We start from the raw sequence: 19,615 nt of genomic DNA on the forward strand, positions 1-19,615 counted from the left end.
AAGTCCCTGGTCCTTTAAGCTCGGAAATAAGGTGTCTGGGCAGTTGCAGCGCCCTGTTCTGACGTTGTTTCAGCAGACTTTGCATAGGAAGTAGGGCTATGCTCTGCCGCAACGCGCGGCCTAGGAGTAGATGCGTCGCTGTTCTCACCGTCTGTCTCTGCTGTTAGAGATGGCGGGGTACGTAACGACGTTGTTGGTGATGTCAGATGTACAATGGTGAGATATTAGCTTCCAGCTGATTGCAGCACACCCTTCGTGATACTCCACCGCTGTGCTCTGTGATGAACGAATCTTGCCATGACATTTTGATACTTATCATTCCAGAGCATGCCTTATAATGAACCTTATGCGCTTAGGGAATGTACATAGACTCTCTCTCCCTCAGTGACCCCAGGCCCCCTAACTAACATGCAGAGCAACCTGCGTCCGTCCCCAGGCCTGTATCTCGGGCCTTTCCTGATAGGCACGGTGGTCTCCGCTATGTCAGTTTACATGCTTGCAAGAAGCTCTCGATTACTCACACATTTATTATCAGCTTCTTCGGCATGCTCTGTCTGCAATGTTATGTCTTCTTCAAGCAGTCAGGCGGATTGCGCAAGCACCCACTGGCACGGTCGCTAGTGAGTGACTTCTATACTTGACTGCTCAGCTTGACCCTAAGAGTCGACTGGCAGATTGCAGCGATATGGTGTGTCTGATTGTGAAGTGTTGATTGCACGATACTGAGAACGGTATGCTTAGGCTCCTAAGCTCCTTCAGCCTGTTCTCTTCGATATGGACGTGCTACCTGTGCGTGTTTCTTTTCTTTGTTAATTTGTTGTATCCAACAAGGCCTTAGATATATGGTGACAAATTTCGATGATTTGGAGAGGGGGCTAATTGGCACAATACCATGGTCCGTCCCGAACCAGTGTGCTTCTCAGGTACATATGCTTAAACATCAGATATGCCATTCTGAAGGAGCTTCGTGGTGAGTGCAACCCATCCAAAATTTGACGACAATACTGAGAGAATCTGCTCAGGCTTTTTTTGTGTGCACTGTGCGTCTTGCACCGAACTTCAAATGAAATCATACTGACTGCAGCTATAGGCGTTGAGCGATAGCATCGTACAAGGGTCCGTTCTTGCCTGCGCCATTTATCGGCCGTTATCGTTGACACTACGCCTGCAGATGCTTTGTTTGGTGTATTTGGATATGTAAGTTGACACTTCATCCAGGCCTACCGTCATGCAATGCTTATCGTTACCCACAAGTCTCAGGCAAAAATCGAATGCTCACCGCTGTTCTGGTGAGTTATGGCACGTGCTTCGATAATATTTAACCTGAGTCATGTCCTATTAAGAGCTTCGGTGTCATTGCCAGTTGCTGTGCGTACTGCCGTTCTGACGTGCTCATTAACTGCGCCTCATTCTCATCCCTTATTGTTAGCTATCATGTTAGGTATAACCTAACAGCCATCTCACATGATCATCACGATTAAACACCCCCTTCAGGCCTAGTTGGCAAGAGGTGAGCTCAACGCAAGTCTATCTACAACATGATCACGATGGTACTTTATAGTGCCGCCTCAGGTCAAATCGAAACGGCGCTCAGTAGTTCCATAAGTGTATGTCACGTCTTTTTGAGGCTGTCTATGGGCGAACTGAAGTACATTTGCACTTCACAGTGGCTCTTCTTTTTCAGCATCGCTTCCGCAGCTTGCACGAACCTGTGCATTACTGCGGTCTTGTCTTTCTATCAGAGCCGGGCGCGGAGATCGCCTTTATACCGGTAACACATGACAGGTTTTGAATAGATGAATAGATGGTGACGGTCTGCATGGCAGGTGGGACTACCTAATCACCGCTCCCGTGATATACATGTCCAATACCGGTGTTTTCTGCTTGTAAGCTCATCTCCCCGCTGACGATAACGACACTGATCAGTGGTGCAGGGCTATGATCCTTCTTGTCTTTCTCCTCGTAGGCACCTCTCTGTGTAAGATGACAGATGTACGCAGCTCACACAACTATTATATCTCAGAGACTCCTGCGCCAGAACGACTTCCTATTTCTCGGATGTGAGTTCCGCTTGTCCTTACGACTAGTTTGGAGAACGATTCTAATTAGTGACATCCCATAGTCTACATCCCTTACGGCACCAGTGCGTCTGACCATGCCATTTTTACTTCAATCATTCCTAAGCTCACCCTTCAAACAAGTGTATGCCAATGCTCTTCTAGGATTGTAAGTGCAGACAGACGATGCGGAGGTGCCTCTCTGACGAGTCTATTGTGTCGACTATAGCCTGAACACTAGATTTATCGCCGAAGGCAGTTGCGACAAGACCAAACAAAGATTCGAGCTGAGGGGCCTAAGTAGTCCCATAGATCCGAGCACCGAGCTCGCCATACATGCCGAGATACAGCACGCGAAGGTCAACCATCTCCGCCTCTTTCGCGCGCGTTTTACTGAACTTTCGCCTTTCAGGACGACGGTGTGGGCTTGCAAACCAGAGCTGACATACCGCTTACCGTGCACGTCGAAACGACTGTAGAGATGGAGAAGCTCAAGACAGCGCTGTGATGTGCCAGTGAAAGTCGTTCCGCTTCTGCCCTAATTTAATTCGTGTATCGTTACACTCCTACACTCAGTTTATCGCTGGATAACCTTTAAACTTTATCACTTGGCGCCGAAAGCGCCAGCTGTTTGCATGACGGTGTGCAATATACGTGCGCAAAGCTTCGCCTGCCAAGAGCCACAGCGTACTCAGGATCGCGGACGCCGGACGGTACTGTATTCCGAGTCGCCTGCCCGAGCGCCGAGATTAGCCATATCGGCTCATTATCTTCAAACTGCCCATTATGGTTAACACTGATCTGACTGCAAATGTGCAGAAGACAGCTGTCATCAAGCCCGCGCACCGCCTCCTGTACGCCATGATAGAGCAAGGTTGAGATCACATTTGGGTTGCCTAAATTCCCCACCGCAGCACGCAAACACTAGCAGCTGATACTATTCCCTGGAGTTCGCATCAGGACCGGAGCTACCAGGCTCTTCCAGTGATCAGTGGTGCATACGCTGCCTTTCCTGTCATCTGATACTATCGCTGGAGATGCGGGAGTACCGACTGTTGCGAGCAATACGCGATGTTTCACGGTGAGATCCCAACGACTTAGCTGATTGCGGCGGGCCTCTCGTGATGCTAACTCCCGTCTACATACTACAGCTAACCTCTCCACCGGTAACTTACTCTGTAAGCAGATACATAGGTAGGTAGTTGCCACTGCCGATGCTACCCTATCATATTCGCCGTCTCCCCTATTTTGCCTGGGCAGTATGCAAGCAACCCCCTCTATATCACCCGACCCATACCTTGGACCTTACCTGATAGGCACAGTGGTAACTGCTATGTTAGTCTCACGAGCTCGCATAAATGTCTGTCATTCACATGTAGTTGCCAGCTTCTTTGGCATACTCTGCCTGCAATGTTACCTCTTCTTCAGACAGTCAGGCGAGTTGCAGGAAGGCTGTATGAAACGAGCTCTGGTGAGTAGTTTGCACGGTTGATTGTCCCTTCGGAGGCTGATATCCGGAGGGTAGATAGCATCTATATGGCACGTATTGCAGCATAATTCCCGTAACAAGCAGTTTTAACCTGATGCACGTAGGCTCTTGAACGCCTTCAATCTATTCTCTTTGATATGGCTATGCTACTCGTGAGCATTCGATTGGCTGACGCGGAGTGAGACAAGGACATTGTTTTACTGACCAGGCTTCAGATCCATGGTGACAAATTTCGGTGATTTACAACAATTCTTATATGGCGCAATAAACTGGTTCGTCTCTCATGAGCCGTACCCTCTAAGAATTCTGGCCCAACATGGTGCGCTATACCACAGGAGTATAGCAGTGCGTATAGCGTGCCCAGGACCTGATATTAATACTGATGATGTATCTGCAGGCTGCCCTCCTTTGCACTGTACGTCCTGTATGATGACGAAGACTTGGCAATTGTACCATACTGAGGATGGAATAGGCATGGAGCAAAGTCATCGCACAAGGGTTTGTCTCCATAAATTACTTCAGCCGATATTGAATTTGATACCAATGAGCCTACAGCTGGCTTTCATGGCATATCTGGATGTGTGAGTCTGTTTAAATGTTATTAATCTGTGCTGATAGCTATTGAATGCGTCAAGGCTCTGGAAGAAATCGTTCCGTCTGTGCTGTTCTAGTAAGTTACTTTGCACATCGTAACTGTATTGCAGACTCTCATCATGGCACAATTACAGGGCTTCGGTGTCGTTACTACTTGCTGTGTGTGCTGTCGTTCTGCTCCGAAGCTTTACCGTGCTCAATATCGACACTTCATGTGAATCTATCATCTTCAGGTCTTTCAACCGGTATGATTATGCAGTAATACTTCGTCCACAGAGTACTGAATCTGCATGTAATAGCCTTAGCTGGGAAGAGGTAAGCTCAATGCTGAGACGCAGCTGCAGCCCGGATCACCGCTCATGCGCGTATTACACAGTGCCACCATCAAACACTTTTCTCAGCTCAGTTCCTACAATGTACGTCTTATTTATGGCTGAAATTTGCTGTTGGATTTATTGGCGTAATGAAGTGGCTCATCTACCTCAATATTGCCTGTGATGCTTGCACAAACCTGGGGATAACAGCAATGTTGTCAATTTATCTTAGCCGGGCACGGAGATCGCCCTTGTACAGGTAAACACACTCAATGTTCATGAGTGTAATGGACAATAAAGGTTTACTCTTCAGCTGGGACTACGTAATCACCGCACCTGTGGTCTTCATGTCCAATACCGGAATATTGTGCTTGTAAGTTGAGGTCGCCCTTTTGTCGGCATTCGCGACGCTAATTTTTAGCACAGGATAGAGATACTTCTCACCCTAGTCGTGGTAAGTTACGGCTTTGCAATTCTAGACGTGTGCAATGCAGCTCACCTGGTCATTACCCATAGAGAATTTGTCGCCCGAATGACTTTATCTTTTGGGGAAGTGAGTGCTAGTGTCCCTTGGCACAGAGAGCGATTCTGATATCATACGGAGTTCTCATCCCGTACAGTACCGGTACGTCTCGTCATGCCACCCTAACTTTAGGATGACTGAGCTGAAATTGCCGTTGAGTGTACGCAAACGCTCTTCTGGGCTTGTATGACTTCTCTTTCGCGTCTATCTGCTCCTCTGACTACTTTCGCGTCAGCTTGAATACCGGTGTTGGAAGCAATACCGAGGTCAAGCCGAGGTTCACTCTGTCAAACTCGGACAGCCCTGAAGACACCAGCACCAGGCACGTCACCCACGCCGATATGCGGCGCGCGATGGTCAGTGGGCGCCGCTCTCTTTGTGTACACTGTTATCTAATCGTCATGTTATAGAACCTTGGCGTTAATTCGCAAGTTGCGACTGAGCTGCCACTTGCGGTACACGTCGAAAGAATTGTAGAGAAGGAGCTGAAGCACATGGAGACCTTGTGACGTGCCCAAGAAAGTCAATTGATCGACACATGTTTCCATGTAAATCACTACCTATCCCCCCTCATATAGCTGCCCGCAATTACGCATTACCTTAACACGAATGCTCCCCGAGTCTTAGCCATAGAATGGTCATTATTTTTTTAATAACAAAAGGAAAGCGTCTCGTCTATCGCCATCCGAGGCCAGCTGCGCGGGTGTAACTAGTTTAGCGACGTGAAAGAGAATGTCTGAACATAAACGATCAGCAACATATTCGCCTTTGCACGGAGCAAGGTATATCGTTTTTGCCTCCATAGAGGAGCCCCCACTGCTCGCTATTGCCGCCATCGACGTCTAACACCGGATCCAACCTGCCACTATAACTGCACTATACATCATACTCACGCCGACGCTGCAGGTCGCGTCGAGCGCGATAGATCTCTCGTTAGATTCGTGTAAGTACCCGCTTGCAGTGCTTTATCTCGATACAGCCTTCGCAAGCTCCGATGCAATGCACGGCTACTCGTGCGCTCAGTCTGGCTGTAGCCTCGGAGGTCCGCCGATCCCACTCATGTATGTATGCCGGCGCAAAGTTAATTTAGTCAGACCAAATGTACATCTTCTGTTTGCGACGAAATGCGATCCTGTGTGCCTGACTGACGATAGCCGGACAGGTGAGCCGTCCCGAGCTTGGTGGCCATCAGTGGCCAGTGGAGCGGCGAGGGTGCGCAGGCGGATAAGGGTCGTACTTGCGGAAACTAGTATGGCACAAGTCTCTTTAGCTTGCAAGGCGGATAGTAATTGGGATGCCTGTAAATGCCGACGCCGAGCGGTTCGCGAGTTCTAGTAATTACAGAAGATCGCGCATGACTAACTTGATCAGCAGTAGTAAGCGTTGATAGGACGTACTACGATACGGCGAATGGATAACGCGACAGCACTAGTCCAGATTTCGTGAACCAGGGACCGTCTTATCAATAAACCTGGTACGAGACAAAGCTAAATATTGCTCACTGATAATACCAGCTGCATGACAAGTAAAGGGTATCAGTGAGTGTCGGAGGCAGGGGGGGCTGTATCCTCACGCACATGTTTACCACGACCTGGAACACGGCGTGAGCTATGATGTGCCAAGACGTACGATTACAGCACAACTTAACGTGTCAGCTATATATAAACAGAAAATTCGATCTTCTATGCACGTAACTGTAAAGTCCGTGTGGGTACGAGCAGAGATACTCCGCTTGCATCGATATATGCTGTACGAGAAGAGTCTCTATACGAAGAGACAAGTTTTAGACGTGATGAGGAACGGCGCATCGATTCAAATATTCCTCGCAGTTGTCGTTTATACACGATCTCTGCAGGACGTTGACATATCAGATTTCTCTTGCGTGGAGATATAGTCATGTGCTCACCCGGCTCACGAAAATAAGACTCTCCCGCTTGCTTCGTCTGTGCTTCATCGCATACGGATAAGACATGTGTTCGTCTAAGTGACAAAAACCATGTGTCCATGTGTCAAAGGTTATGCCAGGACGACAATATGCGGGGATCGTGACTGCGTTCACAGCTCCGATGTCACCAGCGCAAAGCGCTATGTCCACAGACGAAAGAAGTATAACCCACCCCAAATTTGTGTATGGCGCCATTCCACTGACGTTCTCGTAGCCGTTATATACCTCACAAGCCGTATATATAGCGAGAATTGAAGTTGGTGACGACGTGTGTGGGAAGTCGCAATTCGGGCGCTAGCGAGGTTCGGCGCTACAACGGAGAATGCCGGAACGGGGCCTGGTTCCCGCCACTGGGACGTGACGATGGCATCGATGGTCAGTCAGCCCTACTTAACCATGGCAAGTACTGTCCTTGCCGCGGTCGGACTGACAAGGTGATCCAGCTCCTCGGGGCGGCATCGGGAGGGCAGCTAACCTGTTATCTCCGGACTGCAGACGGGCTTGAATGTACTCGTCGCAGGCCTGCCAGTGTATTCGTGGGTCTTCTTGTCTTTGTAGATGAGAGGGTAATTAATGTGTCGTATCTGTAACCGCAGTCAGTCTCTAGCTCTCCAAACTCGCCCTCTGATCATTGCCTTGCTCTGCAGTCGTCTTCTCGCTAGAAAATCGCGAATGAGATGGGTAATCGTGAAGCAGCTGGAGCTTTACCGCTCTCCTCTCCACGTCCGTCAAGAAATCCAATTTCGCGGAAGGTGGCCTCGACGCCGTGCAGAATGGCGATGCGGCTGCGAGCTATGGGCAGCGAGGCCATCGGCAAGAAGACCGAAAAATAGCAGCGCGGACGAGTCTGAAACACGTGACGCATGAGCTCCGCGAGAAGAGCCCCGTATTCGCGATGGACGAGAAGAATGCTGTCGTGGAACTGCTCGAAACTGCGAGTATTTGGTGCGCCAAGTCCATTCCGGCTCGAGCCAAAACTGATGTGGAGGTTGGACGTGGCGCAGAGGGCCGCTCATCTACGAGGCGAGCTCGACGTGTCGTCGGGTCTGTACTCTGCCCTTCTCTTTTCTGCCATCAACCCGACGCCTTTCATTGCGCCCTAGGTTCCGTCAAGTCTGGCAAGGCTGCTAGCACGACGGTGCTCGTCGGCGGCTCGCACGTCAACCTCGCGGGATGATTTGTGCGGCTTACGCTCTTCCTCGACATTCCCCACGATGCGCCAATCCTGCGCCAAAGATGTCCCCAGACGCGTTTACGTCATTGTAAAGTTCGATAGCGAAGTCGAAGTGCTCACAATGCTCGAGCCTCGCACATCGATTACCGACCACTCTTTTGGCATAGACTGCAGGTTGATGCGAAGGCTCCGAACGAGGATATCAACGAGCCGGTAGAGTCCAGGGCAGAAATACTGACGGCATGAATATCTATAGCCGTACGTGCTAGTGACAACTGAGCTCCATAGTTGTCACCTGCACCTGTTGATTTCGCCGCGTAAACATGTTCAGTACTTGCGGAAAAAGAAATCACCATAAATTACGATACATAACGAGAGTCACAATCGCGCTGCGATTTTAATGGTATAGAAAGTACAAGAGCCGGATGCCAATGTCACGGTTTCAGCGGCAGACTACAGGCCTCCTTCAATCAGCTGGCTGCGGATTAGCACCCAAGCATGCATAAGATAACTGATACTTGCCGGTCCCCGTTTTTCAGCCTTCACACGACAGCCAAGGTCCCTGTGCTCCTGGGGTCGTCGTTGGCGGCTTCTGCCTCGTCCTCCTCCAACATAGCCTGATCTGAGGCTTCGAAATCCTCGCCAATGTTCCCAATAATCCCGGAATACACAGGACTGGTTGTATGAGTATTGGGACCGATGCAGACTTGGCGCAGATTGAGCAAGAATCGACTGAGCAGAATAGGTGGCTGGAAGAATGCTTAATTGGCAACGCGTGCTTTGAACTAAGAGCGAGCACGTACAAGACAGTGCGTAAGAGACTGGGCTGGGGTGGAAGGCTTGGATATTGTCATTAGAATTTAATAGTTCTTGAGGGTGGCTAAATTACTCACATATTGATACGTGACCATCTCGGTGACATTTGTGAGTAAAAGTGTCCTGCATCGGACTACCGTGTCTTTGAGTGTCTTGACAAGGTTGTGAAGAATTATGCTTACAGAAAATGATACATGCCTGTGGAATTTCAGAGTCATAATGGGGCAACACGCAGGAAGCCCACTGCTTACCATTGCGCAGAAAATATACTGAGAGGGGTAGCGCAATTTTTAGCCTTGTTGCCGTTCTCCACTGATGGAATGTTTTTTGCCACGTCAGGATGAAGACCAGAGATTCCACTATGACAACGGATCCCCGCGTGAGTATCAAGACTAAGTGTAATTTCATCGTTAGACACAGGTGTCGCATGATCGACACGGTATGTAGAACATACGTCTAAGGTTGATTAGGATCGCAGTGAAGTGTTCAATAAGAGTACTTCGAACTTACGTAGTATTCTCGGTAGCGGAGATGTCTTTTGTAACTATGCAAAGTGTACCATAATGCGTTTTGACAGCTCCAAACTATAATAAATGTAATGATTAGCCCCATGGTAGTTCAAGTATGAGATATATACGTACGATGTTAGTTGCTACGGGAACTATCCCGGTTAGAAGTGCAGCGACGGATAGCCGGATTGCTTGTGGCTTCATAGCATAAACCCGAAGAGCGGCAAATACTAATCAACATAGACCCGAAACTCAGCATTCTAGCACGCCAACGAGTGTATCGCAAATAGACATACTAGCAATTTGGAGGTATATGACGCAGCTCAATGCTAAGCTAAGCTCGGCGATAAACTCACAGCTACAGATTCCTTTAGTTGCGTAGGAAATGCATAAGTATGAGCGTACTTCTGTAGACACAGCTGTCACTGGCATTGCATTCGAGTGGCATAAGAAAGACGTACGTGTGATGTATTTGGCACAAAAAATAGAAAGGCGTTGGCTATCATCGCATAACGTGTTGAGAACAAGAGCACAGAGGTGGCTGTCCAAGCACTCTGCCATACAGCATCTACTTCTTGCCCAAACGTGATTATGTACTCGAAGATAGTCAGGGCTAGTAAGTCCGATATCAGCAACTAAGATTCCAACTGTCGATACTGAGCAAGCTTACCAGCCACTCCACCAGCAATCCAGTCCCCGACCTGTCTATGACGGAATGAAGCCATTTAGCCACATGATTGATCGAGAATAGCCTGAGATAAGCTGCTCCCACTCACATGCCGTGCGTCCACGTCGTATTGGACATAGTTCTTGGTAGGAAGGAACAGACGCCGTGTCGGTAGGTAATGAAGTGAAGCCAGCTGCTGCAAGTTCGTACTCAACGTCGGTGTTATAGGGCACGACATCGTAACAAATATTTGGTCTCAGACTCTCAGGCTGTCGACCGTCAACAGGTTCTTACTCCACCAATTGTCAGACATCAACCTAAAGTGCAAGCTTTAGCAATGAACCTGTGATAGAGTGATCATTTGGTTCTGTCGAACGTCCTTCGCTGGAAGATATATACCTGTGATATCACTATCAAGATGAAGTCTAAGTTCAATCACGGCCTCATACTGATGTATTGTGGACCATTAGGGCTGAGGGCGAGATGGAAGCGCGGCTTGCGTGGAAGCGCAGTATAAAGCAGCCGCCATAAGGCAGCGAAAATTCGATGGGTTGTCCAGGGGGGAGAGGGCAAACGCAGAAAGGAAAAAAGAGGAAGAAAAAGAAGAAAAGGAAAAAGAAGAAAACTCGCTTGGGGATTGGTGAGCAACTACCTCGCTTCCGTGATACAGAAGGTCTGTCTGTGCTGGTAGGCGGCTCAGATATCGCAGAAATTCAAGCCCAAACGGTCAAGTATAGTCCCTCGCAGTCCTAGCTACGCCAGCCGGAGTGCGCTGCGATGAAAGGGAGAAACTTAAACGCACCTGGCCCGAGAGCAGCTACGCTGACTTTTGCCGGACGTGATAGGCTAGAAATCGGGCCGGAATGCATGCGGCTCGGGGAGAGTGCGACCTCGTGATGCACGCAGAGGCGGCCGGTTCCAGCTGCGGTCTGGTGCGCTTGGGTGAGCCTATCCCTGATGACTGTATCCTCTCTCATTCTCCTTCCTACTCGCCACTCCAGCCGCGCACTGGGCCTCCAGGCGAAACAATACGCGTCGTGGGGTGCAAGATCCCTTGGCCACCTCTGTCTGCAAGTGCATAAGTGTTATGGGATCGGCAAGGAAACCAGGGTTGATGCTCACGGTGTACAATTGTGTGACAAGTCAAAGTCCAAACTTATTTCTGGGTCGGAGATCGTCCAGGACTCAGCTAGCGGAGAGGGCAGAATAAAAGTGGCGCACGCAACCTGCGGACATGCTGACACGCGTCATGGGGTGCAGGACGCTCTGTATGATACGAAAGGCCTTCCAGATTCCAAGGATAAGGAGCGCAGTAGGCGGGAGGGTGCAAACTGTTGTAGGGGTGGGGAAGTTCAAGACGGCGCTGTGATGTGCCAGTGAAAGTCGTTCTGCTTCTGCCCTAACTTAATCCATGTATCGTTACGTAGCCCTACACCAAGTTTATCACTGGCCGACCTTCAGGCTTTATCTCTTGGCGCGTTTTGCGCCAGCTGTTTGCATGGCGGTGTGCAATGTGCGTGCACAAAGCACTGCTTGAGAGGGTACTCAGGATCTCTCGTCTGCCCGAGCGCCAGAGTCAATCATATCGATTGTCTTCGAACTGCCCAGTATGGACAACAACTCTTCGCGTTCGAACTCGTACCACCTGCGGCTGATCTGACTGTAAACTTGTTAGTGCAGAAGACAGCCGTAGAGCTGTCCCACACGCCATCACAGAGCAAGGCTAATATTTCGTTTGATTGCCTGAATTCCCCATCACAGTATGCAAACAGCTAACACTGCCTGGACTTCGCATCAAACTTAGAGCCACCTGGCTCTTCCAGCGATCAACAGTGCATACACCGCCATTTCTACCATCTGCTTCTAGTGTTGGAGATGTGGGAGTACCAAGGGTTGCGGGCGATACGCGATGTTTCACGGTGAGATGCCAACGACTTAGCTGATTGCAGCGTGCCTCTCGTGATGCTAACTCCCATCTACCTACGACAGATAACTTCTCCACCAGGAACTCGCCGTGTAAGCAGATACATAGATAGGTAGGGGTCCACCATCGCCAGTGCTACCCTATCATATTGGCCGTCCCCCTATTTTGCCCAGGCAGTATGCAAGCCAACACTCCTATATCGCCCGACCCATACCTTGGACCTTACCTGATAGGTACAGTGGTAACTGCTATGTTAGTCTCACGAGCTCGCATGATTTTCTGTGATTCACATTTGGTTTTCAGCTTCTTTGGTATGCTCTGCCTGCAATGTTGCCTCTTCTTCAGACGGACAGCCGAGTTGCAGGAAGGCTGGATAAAACGAGCTCTGGTGAGTGTTTCTCACACCGGTAGTTGATCGTCCCTTCGGAAGCTGATATCGGGAGGTAGATAGCATCAATATGGTGTGTATTGCAGCATAATGTTCGTAGCAAGCAATTTTAACCCGATGCATGTAGGTTCTTGAACGCTTTCAACCTATTCTCTTTGATCTGGCTATGCTACGCGTAAGTATCCCCTTGGCTAATGAAGAGTGATTCAAGGGTATTGTTTCGCTGACCAGACCGTAGTGCCATGGTGACAAATTTCGGCGATCTTCGACAACTTTTATATGACGCAGTAAACTGGTTCGTCTCTCATTAGCTCTACCTTCTGAGGGTTCTGGTCTAACGTAGCACGCATATACCACAGGAAGATAACAGTATGTATAGCATACACGAGACTTGATGATGATATTGAGATTATACCTGTAGGTTACCCTCATTTGCACTGTACGTCCCATATGGTGTCGAGCACCGGTCTGTACCATACTGAGGATGGAACAGGCATGGAGCAATGGCATTGTACAAGGGTTTGTCTCCATATATTATGTCAGCAGATATCAAAATTGATGTCAATGAGCCTACAGCTGGCTTGTCTGGCGTATCTGGATATGTGAGTCTGTTTTGCACACTACGAATCCGTGTTTAAAACAATGTTACGGGCCAAGGCTCCGGAAAAAATCGTTCCATCATCACTCTTCTAGTGAGTTACACTGCGCGTCGTAATTTCATTGTAGGCTCACATTATGGCACAACTACAGGGTTTCGGTGTCGTTACCACTTGCTGTGTGTACCACCGTTCTGTTCTGTGGTTATACCATGCTCAATATCGGCGCTTCGCACGAACCTGTCATCTTCAGGTCTTATAACCGGTATGACCGTGCAGTAATGCTTCGTGCACAGAGCGCTGAACCTGCATGGAATAGCCTTAGCTGGGAAGAGGTGAGCTCAATGCTAAGAATCATCTGCAGTCTGAATTATGCGCGTGTCGCATAGTACCACCATCAAGCAGTTTGATCAGCTCAGCTCCGACAACGTACGTCCTATTCGTTGCTGATATTTACTGTGGGATTTATCGGTGTTTCGAAGTGGCTCATCTGCCTTAGTATTGCCTTTGATGCTTGCACGAACCTAGGGATCACCGCAATGTTGTCGATTTATCTCAGCCGTGCGCGGAGATCGCCCTTGTACAGGTAAAGCACGATTAATATTCCTGAGTGCAGTGGATAATGAAGGTTTACTCTTCAGCTGGGACTACTTAATCACCGCACCCGTAATCTTCATGTCCAACACCGGAATGTTCTGCTTGTAAACTAAAATCACTTCTTTGTTGGCATTCGCGATGCTGATCTTTGGCGCAGGATAGAGATATTTCTCACCCTTATCGTGGTAAGCTGAAGCTTTGCAACCCTAGACATGTGCGGTTCAGCTCACCTGAATCATTACCCACAGAGAATTTGCCGCCCGAATGACTTTATCTTTTTGGGAGGTGGGTGTTACTCACCCTTGACCCCGAGAGTGATTCTGATACCATACGGAGTTTTCTTCCCGTATAGTAATAGTACGTCTCGTCTTGCCACCATGACTTCAAGATGGCTGAGCTGAGATTGTTGTTAAGTGTACGCAAACGCTCTTCTAGGATTGTACGACTTTTCTTCTGTACCGGTGTGCTTCTCTGACTACCTCCCATGTCCACATCAGCTTGAATACCGGTGTTGGTGGCGGTACCAAGGTCAAGCCGAAGTTCATTCTGCCAAGTCCGAACAGCCCGGGAGACACAAACACCAGGCGCGTTACCCATGTAGATATGAGGCGCGCAATGGTAAGCGGGCGCCGCTCTCTTTGTGTGCACTGTTATCTAATCGTCATGTTCTAGAACCTTAGCGTTGACTCGCAAGTCATGACTGAGCTACCACTTGCGGTGCACGTCGAAAAAATCGTAGAGAAGGAGCTGAAGCATATGGAGACCTTGTGACGTGCCCAATAAAACCAGTTGATTGACGCATGTTTCCGTGTAAATCACTATCCGATCACGTAGCTGCCTGCAATTACGCATCACCTTCAACGTGAAAGAGAGGGTCCGAGCAAAGGGATTAGCAACAGCTTCGCCTTCGCACAGAGCAAGACATACAATTTTCGCCTCCATAGAGAAGCCCCCGCTACTCGCTACCGTCATCGACGTCTCAATACCGGGTCCTATCAGCTATTGTCAGTCAGGAGCACAGGATCGCACTCCATCTTGAACGAAAGACGCACAATTGGTACGGTAAACTTCATCTTGCGCCAGCACACGTACGCGAGCGGGATTGGCGGGCCATCGAGGTTGCCTGCACCGGGTACGTCGCCGGTCCGGGCGCGAGTAGCCGCGCGCTGCGTTGAAGCTCGCGAAGGCCGTATCGAAGTAGAGCGCCACGAGTGGGAACTTGCACGATCATTACATGAGGTCTGTTGCCCTCCACGTGATCTGCAATGCCGGCGTGAGTATAATGGTGTGGTTCTGGGGGCAGAATGGGCCTACGATGCCAAGGTCTACAGCTAAGACCTTGAGGCACGACAAGCGCAATTCATATTTTGCTGTTGAGTGTCGTAAACATGAGCCGGTAGACGAGCCGTCTCGAGCTTGGTGGGCACCAATGGCCAGTGGGGCGGCGAGAGTACGCAGGCGGATAAAGGTCGTACTTGGGGAAACTATGGTGCGGGTCTCTTTAACTGGCAGGGCGGATCGTACCTAGAATATCCATAAATGCCGACGCTGAGCGGTTCGCGAGTTCTAGTAACTACAGAAGATTGCTCGTGGATAATTTGACAAGCGGCGAGAAACGTGGATAAGACGTACTACGATGCAGCGAGTAGATGGCGTGGCAGCCATTGTCCGGGTATCGTAAGCCGGGAGCCGCCTTATCAATGAACCGGGTACGAGGTAGAGCTGAATTAACGTTCACCGATAATACCGGCTGCATGACAAGTAGGGGATACTAGTGGGTGTTGGAAGTAGGAGAGCTGCATCCTCACGAACATGTTTATCGTGACCTTGAATACGACGTGAGCAGTGATGTGCTAAGACATACGCCTACCGTGTGACTCACCGTGCCAGCGACATATAAGCAGAAAAAAAAACCATCTTCTATGCACGCAGCTGTAAAGTTTGGTGGGTACGACGTACACCGAGTAGAGATACTCCGCTTGCATCGATGTATGCTGTACGTATCTATACGTAGAGACGGTAAAAAAGTTGAGACAAGATGAGAAATAGCGCATTGATTCAAACGTGCCTCGCTGTTGTCATTATTTATCCACGATCTTTGCAGGATGTTCAAGTCGATAACCCAGAGTTCAAGTTCTCTTGCGTCGAAATCCAGTCGTGTGTTAATTCGGCGCACGGAGATAGGACTCCCCCGCTTGTTTCGTCCGTGCTTCATCACATATGGCTGGGGTTTGCGTCCGTCCAAGTGAAAAAAGCTCACTCGTCCACCTGTCAAACATTATACCAGGACGACACCGCATCGCGACCGCAGGGACTGTGCCCGCAACTCCGATGTGACCAGCGCAAAGATCTACTACGCCCATTTACCCCAGCGTTGTGTGCGACGCCATGCCACGGGCGTTCTTTTTGCCATTATATCCCTCACAAGGTGTGTATATAGCGCGAATTGTCGGATGTCGGTGACGACGTGCGGTGGGAAGACGCAGCTCGGGCGCTAGCGAGACTCGGCGCTTCAACGGAGAATGCCGGAACGATGCCTCCGGGCCAGCACGGAATTATTCCGCCACTTTGTCCACTTGGACATGAGTAAGGTCAATCAGCCCTACCTATTCGTGGCGCTGCTCTTGCCGTGGTCCGACTGACGAGGTGAGCCAGCGCCCAGGGACGACATTGGGAGGGCAGCCAGCAGCCTATCATCTCCGGACTAGTACTACACTGGCAGACGGCGGGCTTGAATGTACTCGTCACTGGCCTGCTAGTGTATTCGTGGGTCATCTTACCCCTGTGGATGCTGTACTAATGTGACGTATCTATAATCTCCCAGTCAGTCCCCAACTTTCCAAACCTACCCCCTGATCACTGCCTTGCTCTGCAGTCGTCTTCTTAACTGGAGCTTTACCGCTCTCCGCGCTCGGGTTCTTCGCGTCCGTCAAAAAATTCAACTTCGCGGACGGTGGCTTCGACGTCGTGCAGAATGGCGATGTCGTTGCAAGTTACGGGCAGCGCGGCCATCGGCAAGAGGACCGAAAGATAGTAGCGCAGAACGAGCCTGAAACGCGTGACGCACGAGCTCCGCCGGAAGAACCCCGCATTCGTAGTCGACGAGGCGAATGCTGTCGTGGAACTTCTCGACACTGCGAGTCCTTGGTGCGCCAAGTCCTCTCCAGCTCGAGACAAAACTGACGTAGAGGTCAGCGGCTCGCGCGCCAATCTCGTAGGATGTTTTGTGCGGCTTGTGCTCTTGCTTGACATTCCCCAAGATGCGCCAATCGTGCGCAGCGATGTCCCTAGGCACGTTTGCGTCGTCGCCAGGTTCGGAAGTGAAGTCGAAGTGCTCACATTGCTTGAACCTAGCACATCGATTGCCGACCGCTCTTCGACGATGGAATGCAGGCTGACGCGAAGGCTGCGAACGAAAATATCGACGAGCCGGTCGAGTCTAAGGCAGAAGTCGAGCTTGTAACGTTTGCCCGGGCACGTAAGCATGTACAGTCAGGAAAATTCGGCCTATGTCGCCTCCAACTGATGACATAAATATTCACAATTATCTGTGCTAGTAGCAAGTGAGCTTCATAGTTGGAAACTGCACCTGTTGACTTCGCCGCACAAACATGTACGGTACTTACAGAAAAAAGAAATAGCAATAAATTATAATACATAATGAGAGCCACAGATGCACTGCAATTTACTGGCATAGAACGCCGTGAGAGCCGGATGCCAATGCCGTGGTTTCAGCAGAAGACTATAGGTTTCCTTCGGTCAGCTGGCTGCGGGTTAGTACTCAAGCATGCACAAGATAGCTGATACTTGCCGGTTCCCATTTTTCGGCCTGCATGCAGCAGCCAAGGCTCATATGCTCTCGAGATCGCCATCGACGGCGTCCTCATTCAACACAACCATATTTGTGTCTTCAAAATCCTCGCCAATATTCCCGATAATTCTGGAATAAGCAGGACTGTCTGTACTAGCATTAGCACCGAAGGAGGTCTGACGCAAATTGAGTAGGAATCGGCTGAGCAATATAGGTGGCTGCAAAAATGTTGGATTAGTAATTCATTCGTTGTACTGAGAATAATCCCATACAAGAAACTGCGCAAGATAATCGGAGGGAGTGAAAGGCTTGGATATTGTCTTTAGAACTGAGCAGTCTTCAGGGACGGCTAAGCCACTCACACATTGATATATGATCATCTCAGCAACATTTATGAGTAGAAGCATTCTGCACCAGATTAGTTTGATCTGGAGCGTCTCGACGAAGTTATGGAGAGTGATGCTCACAAGAAGTGATACATGCCTGCAAAGTGTAAGGTTGTATTGAGGTGCATTTGTAGGAAGCATACTGGTGACACACTCACCATTGCGTAGAAGATAAGATGAGAATGGTAGAGCTATATTCAGTCTTGTTGCTGTTCTCCATTGATGGAATGTCTTTCGCCACGTCAGGAGGAAGACTAGAGATTCCACAATGACGGCAGATCCCCGTGTGAGCATCAAGACTAGGGGTAAATTCGTCATTAGACACACGTGGAATCGTGATCAATACGCGAGATGCATACATCTAAGACCGGTTGAGATCGCCGTGAAGTGTTCACTAAAGCTGCCTTCAACGTACGTAGTGTTCTCGGGGGTGGACATGATCTGCGTACCTATGCAAAATGTGTCATGATGTGTCTTGGAAGCGGTAAACTGAAAGAAAGAAAAAACGTGATGGTTAGCCTCACTATAATTCAAATATGAGAAATATACATACGCTATCGGCTGCTATGGGAACTAGCCCGATTAGAAGCCCAGTGGCAGGTAGCCAGATTGCTCGTGGATTCATGACATATATCCGAAGAGCGGCGAATACTAAAAGGCATAGGTCCAGAGCTCTGCATTAACTAACGCAGAGAAACGTGTCTCAAAAAAAGTAAAAGTAAAACGCACTGGCAATTTGAAAATATATGATGCAGCTCACAGCTAAGCTTATCCAGACAACAATGTCGCAACTAGGGACGATTTTAGTTGGGTATGGCAGGCATTATGCAGCGTGATCATACTTCTGGAAATAAAGGTGTCACTGGCTCTGGGTTCAAGTGACGCGACGGTGGATTTACCTGCGATGTCACAGGCGCTAAAAATAGAAAGGCGTTGGCAATCATCGCCCAACGAGTTGAGAGCAGAAGCACGGAGGTAGCCGTCCAAGTCTTCTGCCATACAGCGCCTACTTCCTGCCCAAGCGTAATAATGTACTCAAACAGAGTCAGGGCTGGCAACTCCGACGTCAAGGACTAAGGTTCCAAGTGCCAATGTTAAATGAACATACCAAACACTCCACCGGCAATCCAGTCTCCGATTAACCTACAACGGAATTAAATCGCATGTTTGAGAGAGAATACACAAGTTGCAGCTGCTCACGCGCTATGCAGACTGGATGTATTCGTCATGCTGGACACGGTTCGTGTGGAGGCACAGAGGCTGGGTCGCCAGGGATGGAAGTCAAGTCAGTTCAAGTTGCCACAGGCTGATGCTCACCGTCAATGTCATAAGGTATGACATCATGACAAATGCCTGGTCTCAGACTGGCCACTGCCAACAGCATCTTGCTCCCACCAGCTGCAAGTATTACTCCGGGGTGCTAGCTCCAATAATGAAGCTGTGACAGAACAATCATTTGAATCTGTTGGATGTCTTTCGCTAAACGATATATAGTACCTGCAGCATCCCCATCAAGATGAAGTCTGAGTTCAATCATGGCCTCATGCTGATGAGCTGTGCGCCATCAATGGCATCTTAGGGTAGCTAGACAACCATAGCTCAGCGAACGTTGATGTGCCGATATGAGCTATGGCATTGGGGCAGTGACCGAGATGGAAGCATGGGGCGCAGTATAAAATAGCCGCCACCGCGGGGCAGCGGAAATCCGGCGGACTGTCTAGGAAGAGCCGTAAATGCATGAAGGAAAAGAGGGCTCACCAAATAGTCCGTGAATGAGATTGTGGTTACTGACTCTAAGTTGTCCATGTCATCAAGCGTGACAGAA

At 49.4% G+C, this 19,615-nt stretch overlaps 7 protein-coding genes across 7 annotated transcripts; 3 read left to right on the plus strand and 4 right to left on the minus strand.

The window, feature by feature from the left end:
• Positions 1-18: 18 nt before the first annotated feature.
• Positions 19-2,642, plus strand: PHACADRAFT_212862 (uncharacterized protein). Its single transcript, XM_007400058.1, has 12 exons — positions 19-216; positions 325-361; positions 415-482; positions 536-620; positions 675-688; positions 742-789; positions 1,935-1,962; positions 2,024-2,060; positions 2,123-2,143; positions 2,202-2,226; positions 2,287-2,416; positions 2,470-2,642. Exons 2-12 carry the CDS (start codon positions 338-340, stop codon positions 2,563-2,565), a joined length of 576 nt encoding a protein of 191 aa, XP_007400120.1. The 5' UTR covers positions 19-216; positions 325-337; the 3' UTR covers positions 2,566-2,642.
• Positions 2,643-2,976: 334 nt separating this feature from the next.
• On the plus strand, positions 2,977-5,588 carry PHACADRAFT_262862 (uncharacterized protein). Its single transcript, XM_007400059.1, has 22 exons — positions 2,977-3,138; positions 3,209-3,392; positions 3,444-3,528; positions 3,583-3,596; positions 3,651-3,698; positions 3,762-3,891; positions 3,944-3,961; positions 4,019-4,044; positions 4,102-4,127; positions 4,182-4,216; positions 4,275-4,299; positions 4,374-4,385; positions 4,440-4,455; positions 4,517-4,556; positions 4,610-4,713; positions 4,768-4,827; positions 4,881-4,908; positions 4,971-5,007; positions 5,059-5,079; positions 5,137-5,161; positions 5,213-5,333; positions 5,388-5,588. Exons 2-22 carry the CDS (start codon positions 3,319-3,321, stop codon positions 5,484-5,486), a joined length of 1,044 nt encoding a protein of 347 aa, XP_007400121.1. The 5' UTR covers positions 2,977-3,138; positions 3,209-3,318; the 3' UTR covers positions 5,487-5,588.
• A 4,255-nt stretch (positions 5,589-9,843) lies between these two features.
• PHACADRAFT_103610 (uncharacterized protein) lies at positions 9,844-10,038 on the minus strand (the record flags this gene model as incomplete). Its single annotated transcript, XM_007400060.1, has 1 exon — positions 9,844-10,038. A coding segment is annotated over one exon (195 nt), but the record flags the coding sequence as incomplete, so codon positions are not given.
• A 2,043-nt stretch (positions 10,039-12,081) lies between these two features.
• On the plus strand, positions 12,082-13,383 carry PHACADRAFT_262865 (uncharacterized protein). The gene is made up of 14 exons (XM_007400061.1): positions 12,082-12,124; positions 12,186-12,264; positions 12,316-12,400; positions 12,460-12,473; positions 12,528-12,575; positions 12,639-12,695; positions 12,760-12,769; positions 12,822-12,839; positions 12,894-12,919; positions 12,977-13,002; positions 13,058-13,092; positions 13,151-13,175; positions 13,250-13,261; positions 13,316-13,383. The coding sequence occupies exons 2-14, from the start codon at positions 12,191-12,193 to the stop codon at positions 13,333-13,335; spliced, it is 450 nt and encodes a 149-aa protein (XP_007400123.1). The 5' UTR covers positions 12,082-12,124; positions 12,186-12,190; the 3' UTR covers positions 13,336-13,383.
• Positions 13,384-13,615: 232 nt separating this feature from the next.
• On the minus strand, positions 13,616-14,227 carry PHACADRAFT_187589 (uncharacterized protein). The gene is made up of 2 exons (XM_007400062.1): positions 13,894-14,227; positions 13,616-13,799 (listed from the first exon to the last, which is right to left on the minus strand). The coding sequence occupies exons 1-2, from the start codon at positions 14,188-14,190 to the stop codon at positions 13,644-13,646; spliced, it is 453 nt and encodes a 150-aa protein (XP_007400124.1). The 5' UTR covers positions 14,191-14,227; the 3' UTR covers positions 13,616-13,643.
• A 2,114-nt stretch (positions 14,228-16,341) lies between these two features.
• On the minus strand, positions 16,342-17,318 carry PHACADRAFT_262867 (uncharacterized protein). The gene has a single exon (XM_007400063.1). It carries the CDS (start codon positions 17,077-17,079, stop codon positions 16,489-16,491), a length of 591 nt encoding a protein of 196 aa, XP_007400125.1. The 5' UTR covers positions 17,080-17,318; the 3' UTR covers positions 16,342-16,488.
• Positions 17,319-17,442: 124 nt separating this feature from the next.
• PHACADRAFT_187590 (uncharacterized protein) lies at positions 17,443-18,275 on the minus strand (the record flags this gene model as incomplete). The annotated part of the gene is made up of 4 exons (XM_007400064.1): positions 18,206-18,275; positions 17,949-18,089; positions 17,677-17,887; positions 17,443-17,622 (listed from the first exon to the last, which is right to left on the minus strand). The coding sequence occupies exons 1-4, from the start codon at positions 18,226-18,228 to the stop codon at positions 17,443-17,445; spliced, it is 555 nt and encodes a 184-aa protein (XP_007400126.1). The 5' UTR covers positions 18,229-18,275.
• Between the last annotated feature and the right edge of the window lie 1,340 nt (positions 18,276-19,615).

This window comes from Phanerochaete carnosa (genome assembly GCF_000300595.1).
Source record: "Phanerochaete carnosa HHB-10118-sp unplaced genomic scaffold PHACAscaffold_10, whole genome shotgun sequence".
Lineage (NCBI taxonomy): Eukaryota > Fungi > Basidiomycota > Agaricomycetes > Polyporales > Phanerochaetaceae > Phanerochaete > Phanerochaete carnosa.

What these genes read in the sequence shown, in the direction of transcription:
- PHACADRAFT_212862 (XM_007400058.1), top strand. Translation starts at nt 338, where the DNA reads ATGAACCTTATGCGCTTAGGGAAT. An exon ending in GCCAATGCTCTTCTAGGATT is followed by an intron (nt 2,227 to 2,286) that starts GTAAGTGCAGAC and finishes TGTCGACTATAG; the next exon opens with CCTGAACACTAGATTTATCG. An exon ending in CCGAGATACAGCACGCGAAG is followed by an intron (nt 2,417 to 2,469) that starts GTCAACCATCTC and finishes TTCGCCTTTCAG; the next exon opens with GACGACGGTGTGGGCTTGCA.
- PHACADRAFT_262862 (XM_007400059.1), top strand. Translation starts at nt 3,319, where the DNA reads ATGCAAGCAACCCCCTCTATATCACCCGACCCATACCTTGGACCTTAC. An exon ending in AATACCGGAATATTGTGCTT is followed by an intron (nt 4,828 to 4,880) that starts GTAAGTTGAGGT and finishes TTTTTAGCACAG; the next exon opens with GATAGAGATACTTCTCACCC. An exon ending in CCGATATGCGGCGCGCGATG is followed by an intron (nt 5,334 to 5,387) that starts GTCAGTGGGCGC and finishes GTCATGTTATAG; the next exon opens with AACCTTGGCGTTAATTCGCA.
- PHACADRAFT_262865 (XM_007400061.1), top strand. Translation starts at nt 12,191, where the DNA reads ATGCAAGCCAACACTCCTATATCGCCCGACCCATACCTTGGACCTTAC. An exon ending in GGTACAGTGGTAACTGCTAT is followed by an intron (nt 12,265 to 12,315) that starts GTTAGTCTCACG and finishes TTTGGTTTTCAG; the next exon opens with CTTCTTTGGTATGCTCTGCC. An exon ending in AGCAATGGCATTGTACAAGG is followed by an intron (nt 12,920 to 12,976) that starts GTTTGTCTCCAT and finishes ATGAGCCTACAG; the next exon opens with CTGGCTTGTCTGGCGTATCT.
- PHACADRAFT_187589 (XM_007400062.1), bottom strand. Translation starts at nt 14,190, where the DNA reads ATGGGTAACGCGCCTGGTGTTTGTGTCTCCCGGGCTGTTCGGACTTGG. An exon ending in AATCACTCTCGGGGTCAAGG is followed by an intron (nt 13,800 to 13,893) that starts GTGAGTAACACC and finishes GCACATGTCTAG; the next exon opens with GGTTGCAAAGCTTCAGCTTA.
- PHACADRAFT_262867 (XM_007400063.1), bottom strand. Translation starts at nt 17,079, where the DNA reads ATGCTTACGTGCCCGGGCAAACGTTACAAGCTCGACTTCTGCCTTAGA.